General features: G+C 41.2%; 1 protein-coding gene across 1 annotated transcript in view; it reads left to right on the plus strand.

The window, feature by feature from the left end:
* HGFAC (HGF activator) overlaps positions 1-17764 on the plus strand; it is a 108535-nt gene extending 90771 nt beyond the window's left edge. Inside the window, exons 10-14 of the mRNA XM_069745803.1 lie at positions 134-377; positions 8942-9081; positions 10024-10164; positions 15743-15891; positions 17519-17764. Coding sequence (XP_069601904.1) covers positions 134-377; positions 8942-9081; positions 10024-10164; positions 15743-15891; positions 17519-17698 — 854 coding nt within the window. The 3' untranslated portion in view covers positions 17699-17764. The remainder of the gene's footprint in view (positions 1-133; positions 378-8941; positions 9082-10023; positions 10165-15742; positions 15892-17518) is intronic.
* The last annotated feature ends 455 nt before the right edge of the window (positions 17765-18219 follow it).

Here is an 18219-nt window from a genome sequence, read left to right on the forward strand (position 1 = left end):
ATTTGGACCACTGCATTCAATATTTAAAAATTTGGAACTCAAAAAAATAACTTTAGAACCATTACTGAAAGAGTGTTTAAACATTTACGGTACTTAAAAAATAACTAAAGCTTCCATGTGTTGTATTTTATAGCTGACAAAGCCAGGAGAATAGTAATGGAAGATGAGGATACTACCTTATTAACTGTCACAAAGCCTAAATGTGGGATAAAACACGAGAAACGTGTTATGGCAAGAGGACGAATACTTGGTGGCACGTCAGCTCTTCCAGGTTCTCACCCGTGGTTGGCAGCAATTTACATTGGCAATGTATTCTGTGCTGGCAGCCTCATATTGCCCTGCTGGGTCGTCTCGGCTGCCCACTGTTTCGCTGACAGGTACATTGTGATGTTTTGTCTTCTTAAATTCTAGTAAATCAAAATGTAACTCCATCTATAGTTCCAAAGCCTAGAGGGATAATACTTATAATTCACCTGGGAGTAAAGATTTAGTTATCTGTCCAAGCCTTCTACCTACAGTACCTTGTAAAAGTATTCGCCCCCCTGGAACTTTTCAACCTTTTCCCACACATCATGCTTCAAACATAAAGATACCAAATGTCAATTTTTGGTGAAGAATCAACAACAAGTGGAACACAATCGAGAAGTTGAACAAAGTTTATTGGTTATTTTAAATTTTTGTGGAAATTCAAAAACTGAAAAGTGGGGCGTGCAATATTATTCGGCCCCTTTAACTTAATACTTTGTTGCGCCACCTTTTTCTGCGATTACAGCTGCAAGTCCCTTGGGGTATGTCTCTATCAGTTTTGCACATCGAAAGATTGAAATTCTTGCCCATTCTTCCTTGGCAAACAGCTCGAGCTCAGTGAGGTTTGATGAACGTTTGTGAACAGCAGTTTTCAGCTCTTTCCACAGATTCTCGATTGGATTGAGGTCTGGACTTTGACTCGGCCATTCTAACACCTGGATACATTTATTTGTGAACCATTCCATTGTAGATTTTGCTTTGTTTGGGATCATTGTCTTGTTGGAAGACAAATCTCTGTCCCAGTCTCAGGTCTTTTCCAGACTCCAACAGGTTTTCTTCATGAATGGTCCTGTATTTGGCTCCATCCATCTTCCCATCAATTTTAACCATCTTCCCTGTCCCTGCTGAAGAAAAGCAGGCCCAAACCATGATGCTTCAACCACCATGTTTGACAGTGGGGATGGTGTGTTCAGGGTGATGAGCTGTGTTGTATCTTCTTCCACATGTTTGGTGTGTCTCCCAGGTGGCTTGTTGCAAACTTTAAATGACACTTTTTATGGATATCTTTGAGAAATGGCTTCCAGATGTGTGCAGTGTACGACTGATTGTTGTCCTATGGACAGACTGTCCCACCTCAGCTGTAGATCTCTGCAGTTCATCCAGAGTGATCATGGGCCTCTTGGCTGCATCTCTGATCAGTCTTCTCCTTGTTTGAGATGAAAGTTTAGAGGGACGGCCGGGTCTTTGTAGATTTGCAGTGGTATGATACTTCTTCCATTTCAATATGATCGCTTGCACAGTGCTCCTTGGGATGTTTAAAGTTTTGGAAATCATTTTGTATCCAAATCCGGCTTTAACCTTCTCCACAACAGTATCACGGACCGGCCTGTTGTGATCCTTGGTCTTCATGATGCTCTCTGTGCTTCAAACAGAACCCTGAGGATAACACAGAGCAGTTGCATTTATACGGAGACTTAATTACACACAGGTGGATTATATTTATCATCATTAGGCATTTAGGACAACATTGGATCATTCAGAGATCCACAATGAACTTCTGGAGTGAGTTTGCTGCACTGAAAGTAAAGGGGACAAATAATATTGCACGCCCCACTTTTCAGTTTTTGAATTTCCACAAAAATGTAAAATAACCAATAAATTTTGTTCAACTTCACAATTGTGTTCCACTTGTTGTTGATTCTTCACCAAAAATTAACATTTGATATTTTTATGTTTGAAGCATGATATGTGGGAAAAGGTTGAAAAGTTCCAGGGGGCCGAATACTTTCGCAAGGCACTGTGTATATCCTGGTCAAGGCAGAGTGACTTGTTGGCACCACCTTGGGCATCTCCTGCCCCATCCTGCTTCCCTCTCCCTATATAAATCTTCTTTTATTTGAAACCCATAGATAGGACAGGGGATACAAATAAACAGCACATGGCCTAAGGTCATTTCATGTCCTTTTACGCTTCCTCAGGGCCTCAATCATGGATTTAGTCATGGATGAGGATTAGGATCTCCATCATGGATGTAGATAAGGGCATGTACTCTTCCCATGTATTCCTGGTCCCATCTATGCTTCAAATAAAAGATGTATATACAGTACCTTCACTTGGTGATTGCCTGAAATTTCTTGCACAAGTTTTTCTCTCATTGCGACGCCAAGTTCCAGCTTCCTATTAACAAAAAATATGGAGGGCGCTACTACTGAAAAACTATAATAAGGCCAAAGGTGCATCAAGACCCAACAGCATGAGGCTAAGAAAAAGAATAAAGGCCAAAGACAAGATGCACACTTAAACATTTCTAATATTCTATAAAGGAATGTTCACACAGCGTTTTATTTTTTTCCTGCATGAACAACAAAGAGTGTTGACAGCGTAAATGCTGTGAACGTTTTTTATGTGTTTTGTTATGCATTTTTCAATACATAAATGGTTAAATAATAGCAGCAAAAATGCTGAAATAATCGACAGGCTGCAGTTTTAAAGAAGCGCATTGCAGCTTAAAAAAAATACACGGTGTGAATGAGATTTCAGAAATTTCAGATTTTTTTGCTACTGTAGAGTGCAGCTTGTTTTCTGCACAAAAGAACGCTATGAGTGAACAAGCCCTAAGGTGGTACAAGAAAAAAATATACACAAAGACAGGACATTATAAATACACCTAAAATGTAATTCATGCAGATACAATTCATGAATACAAAGGAACCACCTCAAGAAGAAGAAGAAGAATGTAGGGAGCCACATTCATCAGTAAGTCACAGAAGCACATAAACAATGTACTCAAAATAAAATACATCAGTGCCCTAAGGTAAAGACTATGACGGCCCTATTTAAAACGTCTATAACAAACATAACATTAAAACAACATTAATATGACCAGAAAGGAGGGGGTGATTGAAGGTTCGGGACGTCCCGGCTGAGTATAGCACACACCAAAACTTCCCGTTAAGATCTAGCCCAGCAGTGACAACTCTTGGAACCCATGGGAATCGTCCAACCCTGCACTGGGCTTCCCCTTTCCTTCAGTGCAATCAAACTGCTTCAACACCACTCTCCTTTTCCACCAATCACTGTGACATACTGAACAAAAAACAGTTTCCATCTTTAAAATGATAGTCCTGTAAGGTTTGGGATGTTCTGTGTACATAGGCCACCACCAAAGAGGATGTCCCATGGGAGTACCCTCCTTTTATACCCAGAAATAGAACCCTCCTTTCCACCTATACTTTCCCCCTCAAATTCCTGTCAAACCAACACTTCCCACATTTAACACCCTGTAAGACAATAAACATGGAAGAGCGCAGCATGAGAAGCACCAGGTTGTTTAATTGGGATGTTTCAATGAAAGGTGGGAGGATTAGCCTCTCAGCTGGAAGGGTTGTGCACCCCTGCACAACTCCGGTAGCGGACATCTCCGTGCACTCCTGCTCTGTTGCTCCAGGACCGCTCCTGTGCTGCTGTGCTTCCTGGTCTGGTCACATGGGCCCAAGATCCACTCACGTGATGCCACTAAAGAGGATGTGACATCACTTCAGGTCCTGTTTCCTGGAGATGAACTCTATGGCCCCAAGCTGCTCCAGCCACAATCCCTCAAGGGAAATATTAAAGTTTTTTGGAAAAAAATATGTATGTGGTCAATTTAAGGCGTGCTATGGCTATAGAGCGCACGGCAATAGATTAATGGTAAACTGTTGTGAATTCAGCTTTTGGGCTCCCTCCGGTGGTTGTAGAGGGTAATGCAGTTGTGCCTGGACTGCAGGAGTGGACAGGTGTATCTACTAATTGCAAAACTGACTGGGGTATATAGCTTTGCTGGATCCTTTGGTCAGTGCCAGTTGTCCATTGTTCTTGAAGGATTCACTTCCCTGCTGGTCTCTCCAATTTGCTGTGTTTTTCTACAAAGATAAGTCCTGGCTTTGTTTTTGCTGTCCACCTGCAGTGGACCTTATAGTTCTGTGCTTTTTCATGTTTTTGTCTTGTCCAGCTTGGTCTGTGAAGGATTTTTTGCAGCCTAGCTATTTCTCTGGAGATGCAGATATACCCCCCATGTCTTTAGTCAGATGTGGTGATCCATATTTTCTGCGGTGGATATTTTCTAGTGTTTTTATACTGACCGCATAGTACTCTGTTCTATCCTTTCTTTTTAGCTAGTATGGCCTCCTATGTTAAAATCTGATTTCATATCTGCGTATGTTATTTCCCTCTCCTCTCACAGTCAATATTTGTGGGGGGCTATCTATCCTTTGGGGATTTTCTCTGAGGCAAGATAGGTTTCCTGTTTCTGTCTTTAGGGGAAGTTAGATCTTAGGCTGTGTCGTGGGGTCTAGGGAGTGTTAGGTACCCCCCACGGCTGTTTCTAGTTGCGCTGCTAGGTTCAGGGTTTGCGGTCAGTACAGGGACCACCTTCTCCAGAGTATGTCTCATGCTGCTCCAAGGCCACCAGATCATAACAGTAAACAAACCTTTTATTAAACCACTATGCGTTTTGGCAGCGGACTGCTACCTTCCTCAGGTGGATTTACAGACAGTGTAGGAAGTGACACATTAAATAGGGATAGTGACCAATAGGATGGAAGCATTGAATGATGTCGATTAACCCTTTCTATACAAATATTATATTTCATTTTATCATGATATTGCTATATTTTACATATTTTTATTTCTATATATTGTACACTTTAAATTTTATATCACTTTATTTTTTTTTACTTTTTTTAAATTTTTTATTTATTTATTTTGTTTTATTGCTTCATTTCTGACAGCTGACCGCTTGCATAGAAAGGGTTAATCGACATCATTGAATTCTTCCATCCTATTGGTCACTACCCCTATTTAATATGTCACTTCCTACACTGTCTGTAAATCAACCTGAGGAAGGTAGCAGTCCGCTGCCGAAACGCATAGTGGTTTAGTGAAAGGTTTGTGTACCACTGTTATGGTCTGGTGATTAAGGAGCGACATGCGACCAGCTCTGAGCAGGTGGTAACTATACTGACCGCAGTCCCTAAGCTCAACGCAACACTAGAAGTAGCCGTGGAATGCTCCTAACTCTGCCTAGGCATCTCGTCACAGCCTAAGAGCTAACTACCCCTAAAGATAGAAGCAGGAAAACTATCTTGCCTCAGAGAAAATCCCCAAAGGATAGTTTAGCCCCCCACAAATAACGACTGTGAGAGGAGAAGGAAATGACAAACGTAGTATGAAACAAGATTTAGCACAGGAGGCCACTTCTAGCTAAATAGAAATAGTACAGGACAGAACGCTGTGCGGTCAGTAAAAAAACTAGAAAAAGTCCACCGCAGAGAAATGCAAAAATCTCCACACCTGACTAAAGGTGTGGAGGGCAAACTCTGCTGCCCAGAGCTTCCAGCTTAGCTGAATAGATCCATACTGATAAGCTGGACAAATGAGCAAAACATAGAAAGTGCTGAACAACAAAGTCCACAACAAGTGAACTGCAAAAGAACAAGCAAGGACTTAGCTTTGCTGAACCGGTCAGAGAGTCAGGAAAATCCAAAGAGCAATAACTCCAGGCTGGAACAATTGACAACTGGCATTGAATGAGGGATAAGGTCAGACTAATATAGCCGAGCCAGAAAGACGATCAGTGAAAACAGCTGCAGAAACTAAATCCAAGAAGCAGCCATACCACTCAAAACCACAGGAGGGAGCCCAAGAGCAGAACTCACAAAAATGCTACTTACAACCACCGGAGGGAGCCCAAGAGCGGAATTCACAACATACCACTAATCTATTGCCTTGCGCTCTATAGCCATAGCGCTCTTTAAATTGACCGCTTACATATTTTTTTAAAAAAAAACACATTTAACACCTTAACACGCTAACATTCTGGTTAAGCAAATCTCTATCTGACGGTCTCTATAGGCACACTAAAATGAATGAAAGAATAACTGCATTTTTAGAAAACTGAAAACACAGTTATAACTTTCTTATAAAATGCTGTAGAAAATGTGGTTGTCTATATATATATATATATATATATATATATATATATATATATATATACACTATATATATATATATGTATATATATACAGTATATATATATATATATATATATATATATATATATATATAAAATATATATATTTTTATTAAAGGGAACCTGTCACCCCGTTTTTTGAGATTGAGCTATAAATACTGTTAAATAGGGCCTGCGCTGTGTGTTCCTATAGTGTATGTAGTGTACCCCGATTCCCCATGTATGCTGAGAAATAACTTACCAAAGTCGCCGTTTTCGCCTGTCAATCAGGCTGGTCAGGTCGGGAGGGCGTGGTGACATCGCTGGTTCTTCCTCAGCTTTACGTTGGTGGCGTAGTGGCGTAGTGGTGAAGACACAGCGCGCGATCTGCGCTGTCATCCCTTTCGTCGGTGGGGGCGGCCATCTTCCTGGGGCCGCGCGTGCGCAGATCGAGTGCTCTGCTGCACGGGGCTTCAGGAAAATGGCCGCGGGATGCCGCGCGTGCGCATTAGAGATCGCGGCGGCCATTTTCCCAAAGCCGAGTTTGCATCTCGAGGAAGAACCAGCGATGTCACCACGCCCTCCCGACCTGACCAGCCTGATTGACAGGCGAAAACGGCGACTTTGGTAAGTTATTTCTCAGCATACATGGGGAATCGAGGTACACTACATACACTATAGGAACACACAGCGCAGGCCCTATTTAACAGTATTTATAGCTCAATCTCAAAAAACGGGGTGACAGGTTCCCTTTAACCACTTTAATAGGCTACCAGCGGCCTAAATAAACCAAGTAGCTACGCCGCTTTTTCTTGCTATAATACCTCTTGGTACTCAGCTCTTTATAGTTTTTAACGTAATTGAAAGTGACTGTGTGAGACCAACTGTGTAGATAAAACTGCAAAGGGAATGAGTATAGCAAGAACGGGTAATGTCTTTGTTATCTGCACTGATTCAGACTCTAGAAAAAGCAATGTTCTCAATGCACTGGCAGATAATTTGCATTTAGGATAATCTACCAGAAAACCTTCCAAAGGAGCAAAAAACTTAGATTTCTCTGGAATAAGACATTGGATCACAGATATCAAGGTATTGCTTTATTCAGCTTCCTATGACCTGCATTGCCCATATAGACAGCTTAGGAGAGTTAATCATATTGACAGACTACCTTTAACCCCTTACCGGCATCGGACGTACTATACCGTCCGATGCCGGCTCCCCTGCTTTGATGCAGGGCTCCGCGTTGAGCCCTCACCAAAGCCGGGACATGTCAGCTGTTTTGAACAGCTGACATGTGCCCGTAATAGGCGCGGGCAGAATCGCGATCTGCCCGCACCTATTAACTAGTTAAATGCCGCTGTCAAACGCAGACAGCGGCATTTAACTACCGCTTCCGGCCGGGCGGCCGGAAATGACGTCATCGCCGACCCCCGTCACATGATCGGGGGTCGGCGAAGCTTGTGAATGGTAACCATAGAGGTCCTTGAGACCTCTATGGTTACTGATTGCCCGTCGCTGTGAGCGCCACCCTGTGGTCGGCGCTCACAGCACACGTGCAATTCTGCTACATAGCAGCGATCAGCAGATCGCTGCTATGTAGCAGAGCCGATCGTGCTATGCCTGCTTCTAGCCTCTCATGGAGGCTATTGAAGCATGGCAAAAGTAAAAAAAAAAAGTTAAAAAAAATGTGAAAAAAATAAAAAAAACATAAAAGTTTAAATCACCCCCCTTTCGCCCCAATCAAAATAAATCAATAAAAAAAATATCAAATCTACGCATATTTGGTATCGCCGCGCTCAGAATTGCCCGATCTATCAATTAAAAAAAAGTATTAACCTGATCGCTAAACAGCGTAGCGGGAAAAAAATTCGAAACGCCAGAATTACGTTTTTTTGGTCGCCGCGACATTGCATTAAAATGCAATAACGGGCGATCAAAAGAACGTATCTGCACCGAAATGCTATCATTAAAAACGTCATCTCGGCACGCAAAAAATAAGCCCTCAACCGACCCCAGATCACGAAAAATGGAGACGCTACGAGTATCGGAAAATGGCACAATTTTTTTTTTTTTTTTTTTTTTTAGCAAAGTTTGGAATTTTTTTTCACTACTTAGATAAAAAATAACCTAGTCATGTTTGGTGTCTATGAACTCGTAATGACCTGGAGAATCATAATGGCAGGTCAGTTTTAGCATTTAGTGAACCTAGCAAAAAAGCCAAACAAAAAACAAGTGTGGGATTGCACTTTTTTTGCAATTTCACCGCACTTGGAATTTTTTTCCCGTTTTCTAGTACACGACATGCTAAAACCAATGATGTCGTTCAAAAGTACAACTCGTCCCGCAAAAAATAAGCCCTCACATGGCCAAATTGACGGAAAAATAAAAAAGTTATGGCTCTGGGAAGGAGGGGAGCGAAAAACGAACACGGAAAAACGAAAAATCCCCTGGTCATGAAGGGGTTAAAGGGGTTTCTACATTTGGGACACTCTCCTGAAGTATATAACATAGACTGTACCATAAGTATCAACCTGTTGTGATTTTTGTAGTAGTACGGTGTCCTAGACTTCACTGGTTCTGACAAATGATGAAGGAATTTCATATATCTTAGTGGGATATTTTAATAATCCTAATAATTGAAATTATCCACATATACAATTCGTCCAGGATAAATACTCAAGTCTTTTTTTGTTATTCCGTCTTCAGCCCCCGGAAAACAAGCATCAGAGTGGTTCTGGGACAGCAATTCTTCAACAAGACGTCAGACGTCACCCAGACGTTTGAAATCGACAGATATATTTTTTATCCTGAATATTCAGTGTTTAAGCGCAACGAGCATGACATTGGTGAGTGACAATACCTTACATATCATAAGGGTATTTGTTTTTGTCGATGCGGTGGTGTAGCTATGGAGGTTGTAGAATAAGCAGTCACACCTCTGCACTGGTGCCTGAGGTGCCTAACACCCTAGGATCCCTTTGCCACATAAGAAGACACCAGTATTAAAAATGGCACATGGTAGGTGGGGGTCATGGTACATATTTTGCATTGGTGGAAAGGAGCTTTAGGTTCCACCTATGTTTCTAGATTATACCAATTAGAAACATGAGAACATTTAGAAGGACGTAAATGACCCGATGACTGACCAACACCGATGATCATAGGAACTGCTGCATCCTGCTGGAAAATTTACATAAGTCTTTCCAAAAAGAATGGAGGGACCATTGCCTCAAAGAAATGACAATTAGAAGCCTCACTTGTACAATGGCCTTACGTGTTGGTATAGACCGCCATCATACGACATAATTTAATGTTTTCATCGTTGTAAATGGTGTGTCCTTGGCACACACATAAAGCGCAGACTTGCTCTGCGGGGATTCGCCGATTTCTGACATTATACATTCTCCCGGCCAGTGGTCGCGGTCTGCTCCATACACTTGTATGGAGCCAAGACTGTGCCCAGTCTAGTGATTTGGCCGGCCAGTGGGCATGTCTGACTACAGGGCGCGACCTTGCTCCATACAAGCCCATTGCCCAGGAGTATGTATAACTCATACATACCCTCCATTCCCAGTCGGAAAATGTCAAATCCCTGCAGCGCCCAGTGCGAGCGCTGGGGGAATTCTTAAGTCTGCAGTCACACGTAGTGACTGCAGACTTACTGATTTGGACCGGACAACTCCTTTCATGCCGGAGAAACTCTTTGATTCTATGTATTTTCTGATTTGTTTCCACAAGGGTTAATGGCTCATACTATGTTTCTATGGCTTCCAATTTTTTTTCAACAGTGTTAATAAGATTGAAAAAAAAAGATGGACTGTGTGCCAAGAAGACGCCATTTATCCAGACGATCTGTCTACCGGAAGATGGTATCACATTTGAGGAAGGGTACATGTGTGATATATCAGGATGGGGTCGTATGAACGAAGGTACATTACTCTGAATTTTGTCTACAATAATGAGGTCCTTCTTTGTCGTCATCACTAGTATAGATAGAACTGAGCTCCCCCCAACTTTTTATACCTTTTGATCCAAAATCCACTTCCATTGATGGTCCATACCCTCGTAGACCTCAAAAATAGAGGATGGAAAACTTAAATGTGGAAAGACAAGAATAATTATATTAGAAAAGATGTGCTAATATAAATTTCATGAATATAAGAACGAGTCTGCTTTCCTCCCCAGAATGGCAGAAACAATTGTTTGCTCCGTTTTTTGTCTAGTTTTGTGTGTTTTACATTTTTTTTGTTTATACCCATTTATACTCATTATTGTATTTACACCTTTTTGAAGTCTATTTTATGTGTTCGCCTGTGTTTTTCCTTTCCGCTTTGAGGTGGCAATTTAACGATTCCAGATGTTTTAGTCTAATTCATCAATTGCAACTTTCTAAATATTTGGCGAAACTTCACTCCAGTTCTCCTCTGGTGTATTTCCGAGTACGCCGGCATTTTGGCACATTTTTGCGATTTTTGATACCAAAATTCTCAAAAGCAGCTCAAGACAAGAAGAAAGCCCATTTTTGACGTTGTGCCAAACTCATGAAGCGTGTGTGCCATTTTGATGAATTTTGCAACAAAAATAGCAACTTATACCATAAGAAAAAAAAGGAAAGTGACATAACCCCCCTTCCAAATGATGAATCGTGGCTACAGTGCCACTTGGCTAGACTAATAGTAGTTGCCATGAATACAGTGGACTCATACTTAATGGTCCACTATATTCATTCCCTTTATGAATCCTCTGTATAATTTAAGTTCACACAAGTCCTAAAGGAGATAAAGAGAACTAAATCAAAAATATTAGACTTTGTCATTTCTGTGAGTAGCAAAAGTATGTGAAACTTTAGAATTAACCGAAAATGTAATGGTTAAATTAGAGTTTAGTGTGTTCCGCCAATGGGGTAACAATCGAGTGTGAGTTGGCAACCTGTTTTTAAAGAACAGGAAAGTCTCAAAGCCTGATCTTCACATGTGGAATGCTACAGTATTCCACTATATGGAAATATTACTGATCTCCACATAGGAGAACCAAGTAGACACCTGGCTGCCATCGCAACCCATCTGCTCCCGACCATCTTATCGCTGAAGAAGGTGGAGCAATAGGAACTGTCATGATTTAAATACCACTTTCAGGGATTGACAGTAGCATTTAAATGGTTTGTCAGAAGCAATTGCTGCTCGCTTCGGTTGCTGCTGTTAGAGGCATGTGGTGGCACCTGTAAAAGGAAGTAACAATATGTCCTATATTGGGGCAAAGCCAGTCTTGTCTACCTGGTATGGTAGCATAGTCCTCTTAGGTCAATGAAACTGTGCTGCAATACCAGACTCAACACATGGACACGTGCGGTGCTGTTTTTGGAGGGAAGCAGGATGTTCATTCAGTTGTTTAATTTTGTAGAAAAAAAGCAGATCACAGACATGGCACAAAACTAAAGTCATTTTAAATAGCAACTTTCTGGCTTTAAGAAGCACTAAAAGAAATCAAGAACAAAAAATGTGGTAGTCAGTAATGGTTACTTTTTTAACCAAGCATAGGGGAAAAATTATGGAATCACTCAATTCTGAGGAAAAAAATATGGAATCATGAAAAACAAACAAACAAAAAAAACACTCCAAAACTTCACTAGTATTTTGTTGCACCACCTCTGGCTTTTATAGCAGCCTGCAGTCTCTGAGGAATGGATTTAATGAGTGTCAAACAGAACTCTTCATCAGTCTGGCTCCAACTTTCTCTGATTGCTGTTGCCAGATCAGCTTTGCAGGTTGGATTCTTGTCAGGGACCATTTTCTTCAACTTCCACCAAAGATTTTCAGTTGTATTGAGATCCGGACTATTTGCAGGCCATGACGTTGACCTTAAGTGTCTTTTTTCAAGGAATGTTTTCACAGTTTTTGCTGTATCGCAGGATGCATTATCATCTTGAAGTAATCCTATAGAGAGAGCACCAGAGATAAATGCTCCACCATCATAAATACAATAGAAACCCAAAAGAAAAATGGACACCTGAGCTAAAATTAAATATTTTATTGAAGAACTATATTAAAATACATAAATAATGCAAAATAGAAACCAAGATAAGACGATGCAATGACATAAACAGAAAGGCGACACTAGTGCCACACACAGACATTATCATCTTGAAAAATGATTTCACCATCTCCAAACATCCTTTCAATTGATGGGATAAGAAAAGTGTTCAAAATATCAACATAAACTTGTGCATTTATTGAAAATATAATGACAGCCATCTCCCCAGTGCCTTTACCCGACATGCAGCCCCATATCATCAATGACTGGAAATTTTCATGTTCTCTTCAGGCAGTCATCTTTATAAATCTCATTGGAACGGCACCAAACAAAAGTTCCAGCATCATCACCTTGCCGAATGCAGATTCGCGATTCATCACTGAATATGACTTTCATCCAGTCATCCACAGTCCACGATTGCTTTTCCTTAGGCCATTGTAACCTTGGTTTTTTTCTGTTTAGGTGTTAATGGTGGCTTTCGTTTAGCTTTTCTGTATATAAATCCCATTTCCTTTAGGCGGTTTCTTACAGTTCGGTCACAGACGTTAACTCCAGTTTCTTCCCATTCGTTCCTCATTTGTTTTGTTGTGCGTTTCCTGTTTTGGAGACATATTGCTTTAAGTTTCCAGTGTTGACGCTTTGATATCTTCCTTGGTCTACCAGTATGTTTGCCTTTAACAACCTTCCCAAGTTGTTTGTATTTGGTCCTGATTTTAGACACAGCTGACTGTGAACAACCAACATCTTTTGCAACATTGTGTGATGATTTACCCTCTTTTAAGAGTTTGATAATTCTCTCCTTTGTTTCAATTGACATCTCTCGTGTTGGAGCCATGATTCATGTCAGTCCACTTGATGCAACAGCTCTCCAAGGTGTTATCACTTCTTTTTAGATGCAGACTAACGAGCAGATCTAATTTGATGCAGGTGTTATTTTTGTGTGTGAAAATTTACAGGGTGATTCCATAATCTTTTCCTCAGAATTGAGTGATTCTATAATTTTCCCCTATGCTTCGTTAAAAATAGTAACCATTACTGACTACCACATTTTTTGTTCTTGATTTCTTTTAGTGTTTCTTAAAGCCAGAAAGTTGCAATTTGAAATGACTTTAGTTTTGTGCCATGTCTGTGATCTGCTTTTTTTCTACAAAATTAAACAACTGAATGAACATTCTCCAAGGCCGGTGATTCCATAATTTTTGCCAGGGGTTGTATATTTCCAGAGTAAATTGCAGTCATCTAGATCTGTGCTGCTCCTCTATGTCAGCGTGCCACTCCAGGCATTTTCTAAGCGCTGCATTTTTTGATAATGAATGTGCAGAAAAAGATTCCCACTGGATGACTTGACCGGTGAAAGGATTCCTCATTAGACATGCTCGGCTTCTGACTGTAAGCAGCAAAGGATGAGCGTCGACTCTTTCATTGCACAGCGTGAATCTTACACATATTTACTTTCATGGATACAAGACTTTACAGATGGAATGAAAAAGCTCCCTGCTGGAAGTGTATTGAGGGTTGGGATGTTCAAGACCAATTGGTAAAATAACCAGACAACCTTCATGCCTATTCTGTAATGTATTGTAATCTATAGTGGCTTGCGAAAGTATTCACAACCCTTGGCTTTTTACCTATTATAACTTGTGTTTAAATATTTTTGTTATCCGATTTGTGTGTAATGCATGAGCACTAAATAGCGTAAGTTGGTGAAGTGAGAAAAATATAGGCATAAATAACATTTATGGGATCGAATAACTAAAAATTGGCATGATGTATTCACCCCATCCAGTATGAAGCCCCTAAAGTTCTGGTGCAAGCTATTACCTACATAAGTCCTATGCTTAATGACAGGACGTCCACCTGTGTGCAATCTAAGTGTCACATGTCCGTAAGTATATACACGCTACCTTTTCTGAAAGGCCTCAGAGGCTGCAACACCATTAAGCAAGAGGCACCACTAACTGAACATCACGAAGACCAAGGAGATCTCCAAACAAGGCAGGGCCAAAGTTGTTGAGAAGTACAAGTCATGTTTGGGTTATAAAAAAAAATATTCCAATCTCTGATCATCCTCCAGAGCACCATCAAATCCATTATCATCAAATAGAAAGAGCATGATACCACAACAAACCTGCCAAGAGAGGGCCGCCAACCAAAACTCTCAGCCCAGGTAAGGAGGGCATTAATCAGAGAGGCAGCACACAGACCATAAGGTAAGCTGCAGAGTTCCCAATCAGAGACTAGAGTATTTGTCCAAATGACCACAATAATCCATACACTTCATAGAGGTGACCTTTATGGAGGAGTGAAGAGTGGAGAGAAAAAAGTCTTTACTATCACAAAAAAATTGTAAGGCTCATTTTGAGTTTGTCAAAAAATGTGGTAAACTTCTCAAATGTATGGAGGAAGGTGCTGTGGTCAGATGAGACCAAAATCAAACTTTTTGACCCCCAAGGTAAATGCTATGTCGGGCGCCAAACCATCACAGCTCATCACCCCAAGAAAACCATCCCCACAGTGAAACATGGTGGCAGTAGGATCATGATGTGGGGATGTTTTTCAACAGCACGGACAGGGAAAATGGTCCAAGTCGAGGGGAAGATGGATGGTGTAAAATGCAGGGATATTCCTGAGGAAAACCTGTTTCAGTCTGTCAGTGATTTGAGACTGGGACGGAGGTTCACCTTCCAACAAGACAATAACCTAAAGCATACTGCTACAGCAACACTCAAGTGATTTAAGGGGAAAAGTGTAAATGTTTTCACGTGGTCTAGTCAAAGCCCAGACTTTAATCCAATTGAGAATCTGTGGCCAGACTTGAAGATTGCTTTTCACCAGAGGAAACCACCTAACTTGGAGGAGCTGGAGCAGTTCTGCCTTGAGGAATGAGCAAAAATCCCAGTGACAAGATGTGGAAAGCTCATAGAGACTTATCCAATGCAACTTGCAGCTATAATTGCCACAAAAGGAGGCTCTATAAAGTACTGACTTTAAGCGGGTGAATAGTTATGCACACTAAAGTTTTCAGTTATTTTTTCCTATTTCTTGTTTGCTTCACAATAAAATGAAAACCAAATGTTCACAGTTGTAGGCATGTTCTTTACATGAACTGATGCAAACCCTAAAAAAAACAATGAAGTTCCAGATTATGAGGTAGCAAAACATGAAAAATGCAAAGGGGGATAAATACTTTTGCAAGCCACTGTATCTGTTCAACTGATAAAACTGTTGCTGGTTTTTATGATGTAGGGAAAGAAGAGGATCCATATAATGGTGCACTAAATAGTACAACCCAGTAATGTAATGTAATGCTTATATAGAGAATACATATTACCATAGAGTGAATGCTTAATTGTTCCTCAAAGTGAACACACTGTCGTATAGTGTCCAAATAACAATGCTATAGACAGCCGACATAATAGCTCCATAATATATTTGGTTGTAATTTTCTCATTTCCAGAATTGTATTGTCATTTTTAGATGCGACGGATTATGCCAGTGTTCTACAAGAAGCTATAGTGCCCATTGTGTCTGATAATAAATGCAGCAGTCCTGAGGTCTATGGCTCTGAAATCACTGACAACATGTTTTGTGCCGGATATTTTGATTGTGACGTAGATGCCTGCCAGGTGAGGTCCACAACGGTTTGGGGAAAAAAGAGACAACTTGTTCTATGCATGATTCTCATCTGCAGTCCTCTCATTGTGATGACTGGCCAAAGATTGATGATTCATCCTTATTCCTATTGGTTTTAATGCAAACTATTTTTGGATTTCACTCTGTTTACCAATATTAAGTGCTCTCCATAATTCCAACTTGTTTGGTCCTTTGGGACCGGACAAAACTGTGGGTAATCAATTTTGTTTCAAGCATATGATGTTTGTTCAAACTCACCTGTAGCAAGTAACAGGTGTGGGCAATATAGGACTCACACTTGAAACCAGATAAACTTGGGAGAAGTTGACTGCACACTAAGCATGGAGAACAGAAAGAGGAGAAGAGAATTGTTTGAGAACCTGAAAACCAAAATTGAGAAAAATATCAACAATCTCAACTTTACAAGTCACTCATCCCGTCAAAGAAAAACCCTCACAAGGATATGTCTTCAGAAAAAAAAAAAATTATGGCAGGGATGAAAAACAACAATGGTATGCCTGTGTAAGGCCAGTCTCACACGTCCAGATAATTCCAGTACCGGAAAAATCGGTACCGGAATTATCCGTGTCTGTGTGCTTAAGTTGAACATCAGTGTGGCACACGTGCGGCAGCCGTGTGCCGCCCGTGTGCCGACTGAGGACCACACGGACCGTGCAGGAGACAGTGCCACAGTTAAGCGCTGTCCCCTGCGTGCGGTGCTGAAGCCGGTATTCATCCCTTCTTCCCAGCAGCGTTCGCTGGAAAGAAGGAACTAATAATCTTTTTTTTTTTAGTTTTTTTTGTTTTTAAAATAAGGTTGCCAGGAAAATCTGCCCCCTCCCACCCCCTGTGCGCCCGCCCGCTGGCATTAAAATACTTACCCAGCTTCCTCGGCACTTACATCCTCTCAGCATCGCAGCTCTTCCTGTATGAGCGGTCACGTGGTGCCGCTTATTACAGTAATGAATATGCGGCTCCACCCCTATGGCGCACAGGGGGTGGGAGGGTGCACATTACCGGCAACTTTATTTAAAAAAAAAGAAAAAGATTATTCATTCCTTCTTTCCAGCAAACGCTGCTGGAGAGAAGAAATGAATGGGGCTTCAGCACCACACGTGGGGGGGACAGCGCTTACAGTAGCGCTGTCTCCTGCACGGCACACGGACTGCACATGGACAACATCCGTGTGCGGTACGTGTTTTACATGGACCCATTGACTTTAATGGGTCCGTGTGATCCGTGCGCTCCCACGAACACTGACATGTCTCCGTGTTTTCCAAACGGACACACGGTCCATGAAAACACGCTGACATGTGCAGAGACACATTGATTTTAATGTGTTTACGTGAGTCAGTGTCTCCGGTACATGAGGAAATTGTCACCTCACGTACCGGAGCCACTGACGTGTGAAACCGGCCTAATACAGGACAGAACAGATTCACTTTTTTCAGGGTCTTCATCTCTTGGCCAGAACAGAGAGATTACAGGAGACCATTCTCCATTAATGCAGATTTTCCCATCGTGTTATATAAGAGTGGGGTTTCTAAAGTTGTATAATCTATTTATATGGTTTTGGAAGTGAAAGTATGTCATTTTATGATTTTCTCTTTTTTATTTCAGGGTGACTCAGGAGGGCCACTGGCTTGTCAGCAGGATAAGATCTCTTACCTGTCTGGAATTGTCAGCTGGGGTGATGGATGCGGGAGGGTCAATAAGCCCGGAGTGTATACAAAAGTGTCTAACTATGTTCAGTGGATCAATAGCAAAATCATGCCCAAAAAAATTGATAAGAAACGATAATTGTGTTTTTCCTGAAGGTCAAAATAAAGATAAAAATGTTAAAATTTTCCAGAAAAGTATGTAATATTTCAATGTATGACAAAAGCGATGATTTCAAAAATATTTAACATTATAAATGTTCAGATTTGGAAATATATTGTAGAGGTGTAAGTTTAAGGAGTTTTCTGGCTTTAGGCTACAAGTCTGCAGTCATGCGCACACTGTGCCGTCCCCGGAAGCAGGTTGTGATGTGACTGCAAATAAGTGATTTGCATACTTCTGGCCACATTACGACTAGACTGTATTCGGCCTCGCTCAATACACTTGCATTGAACAAGGCCACACATGTCTAGTCAGCATGCGACCACACGTATGTAAATCACATACTTGCGGTCACGTGCCCTGTGCTGTTACCGGAGAATCCTCACAGTGTGCAGTGCTCGCGATGTGAGGATTCACAGATCTGCAGTCACACAGAGTGACTGCAGACTTGTAGACTAATAACCACCTTAAGCTCCATATACAAGGGTTCCGACACTGAT

This window comes from Ranitomeya imitator, chromosome 1 (assembly GCF_032444005.1).
Source record: "Ranitomeya imitator isolate aRanImi1 chromosome 1, aRanImi1.pri, whole genome shotgun sequence".
Classification (NCBI taxonomy): Eukaryota; Metazoa; Chordata; class Amphibia; order Anura; family Dendrobatidae; genus Ranitomeya; species Ranitomeya imitator.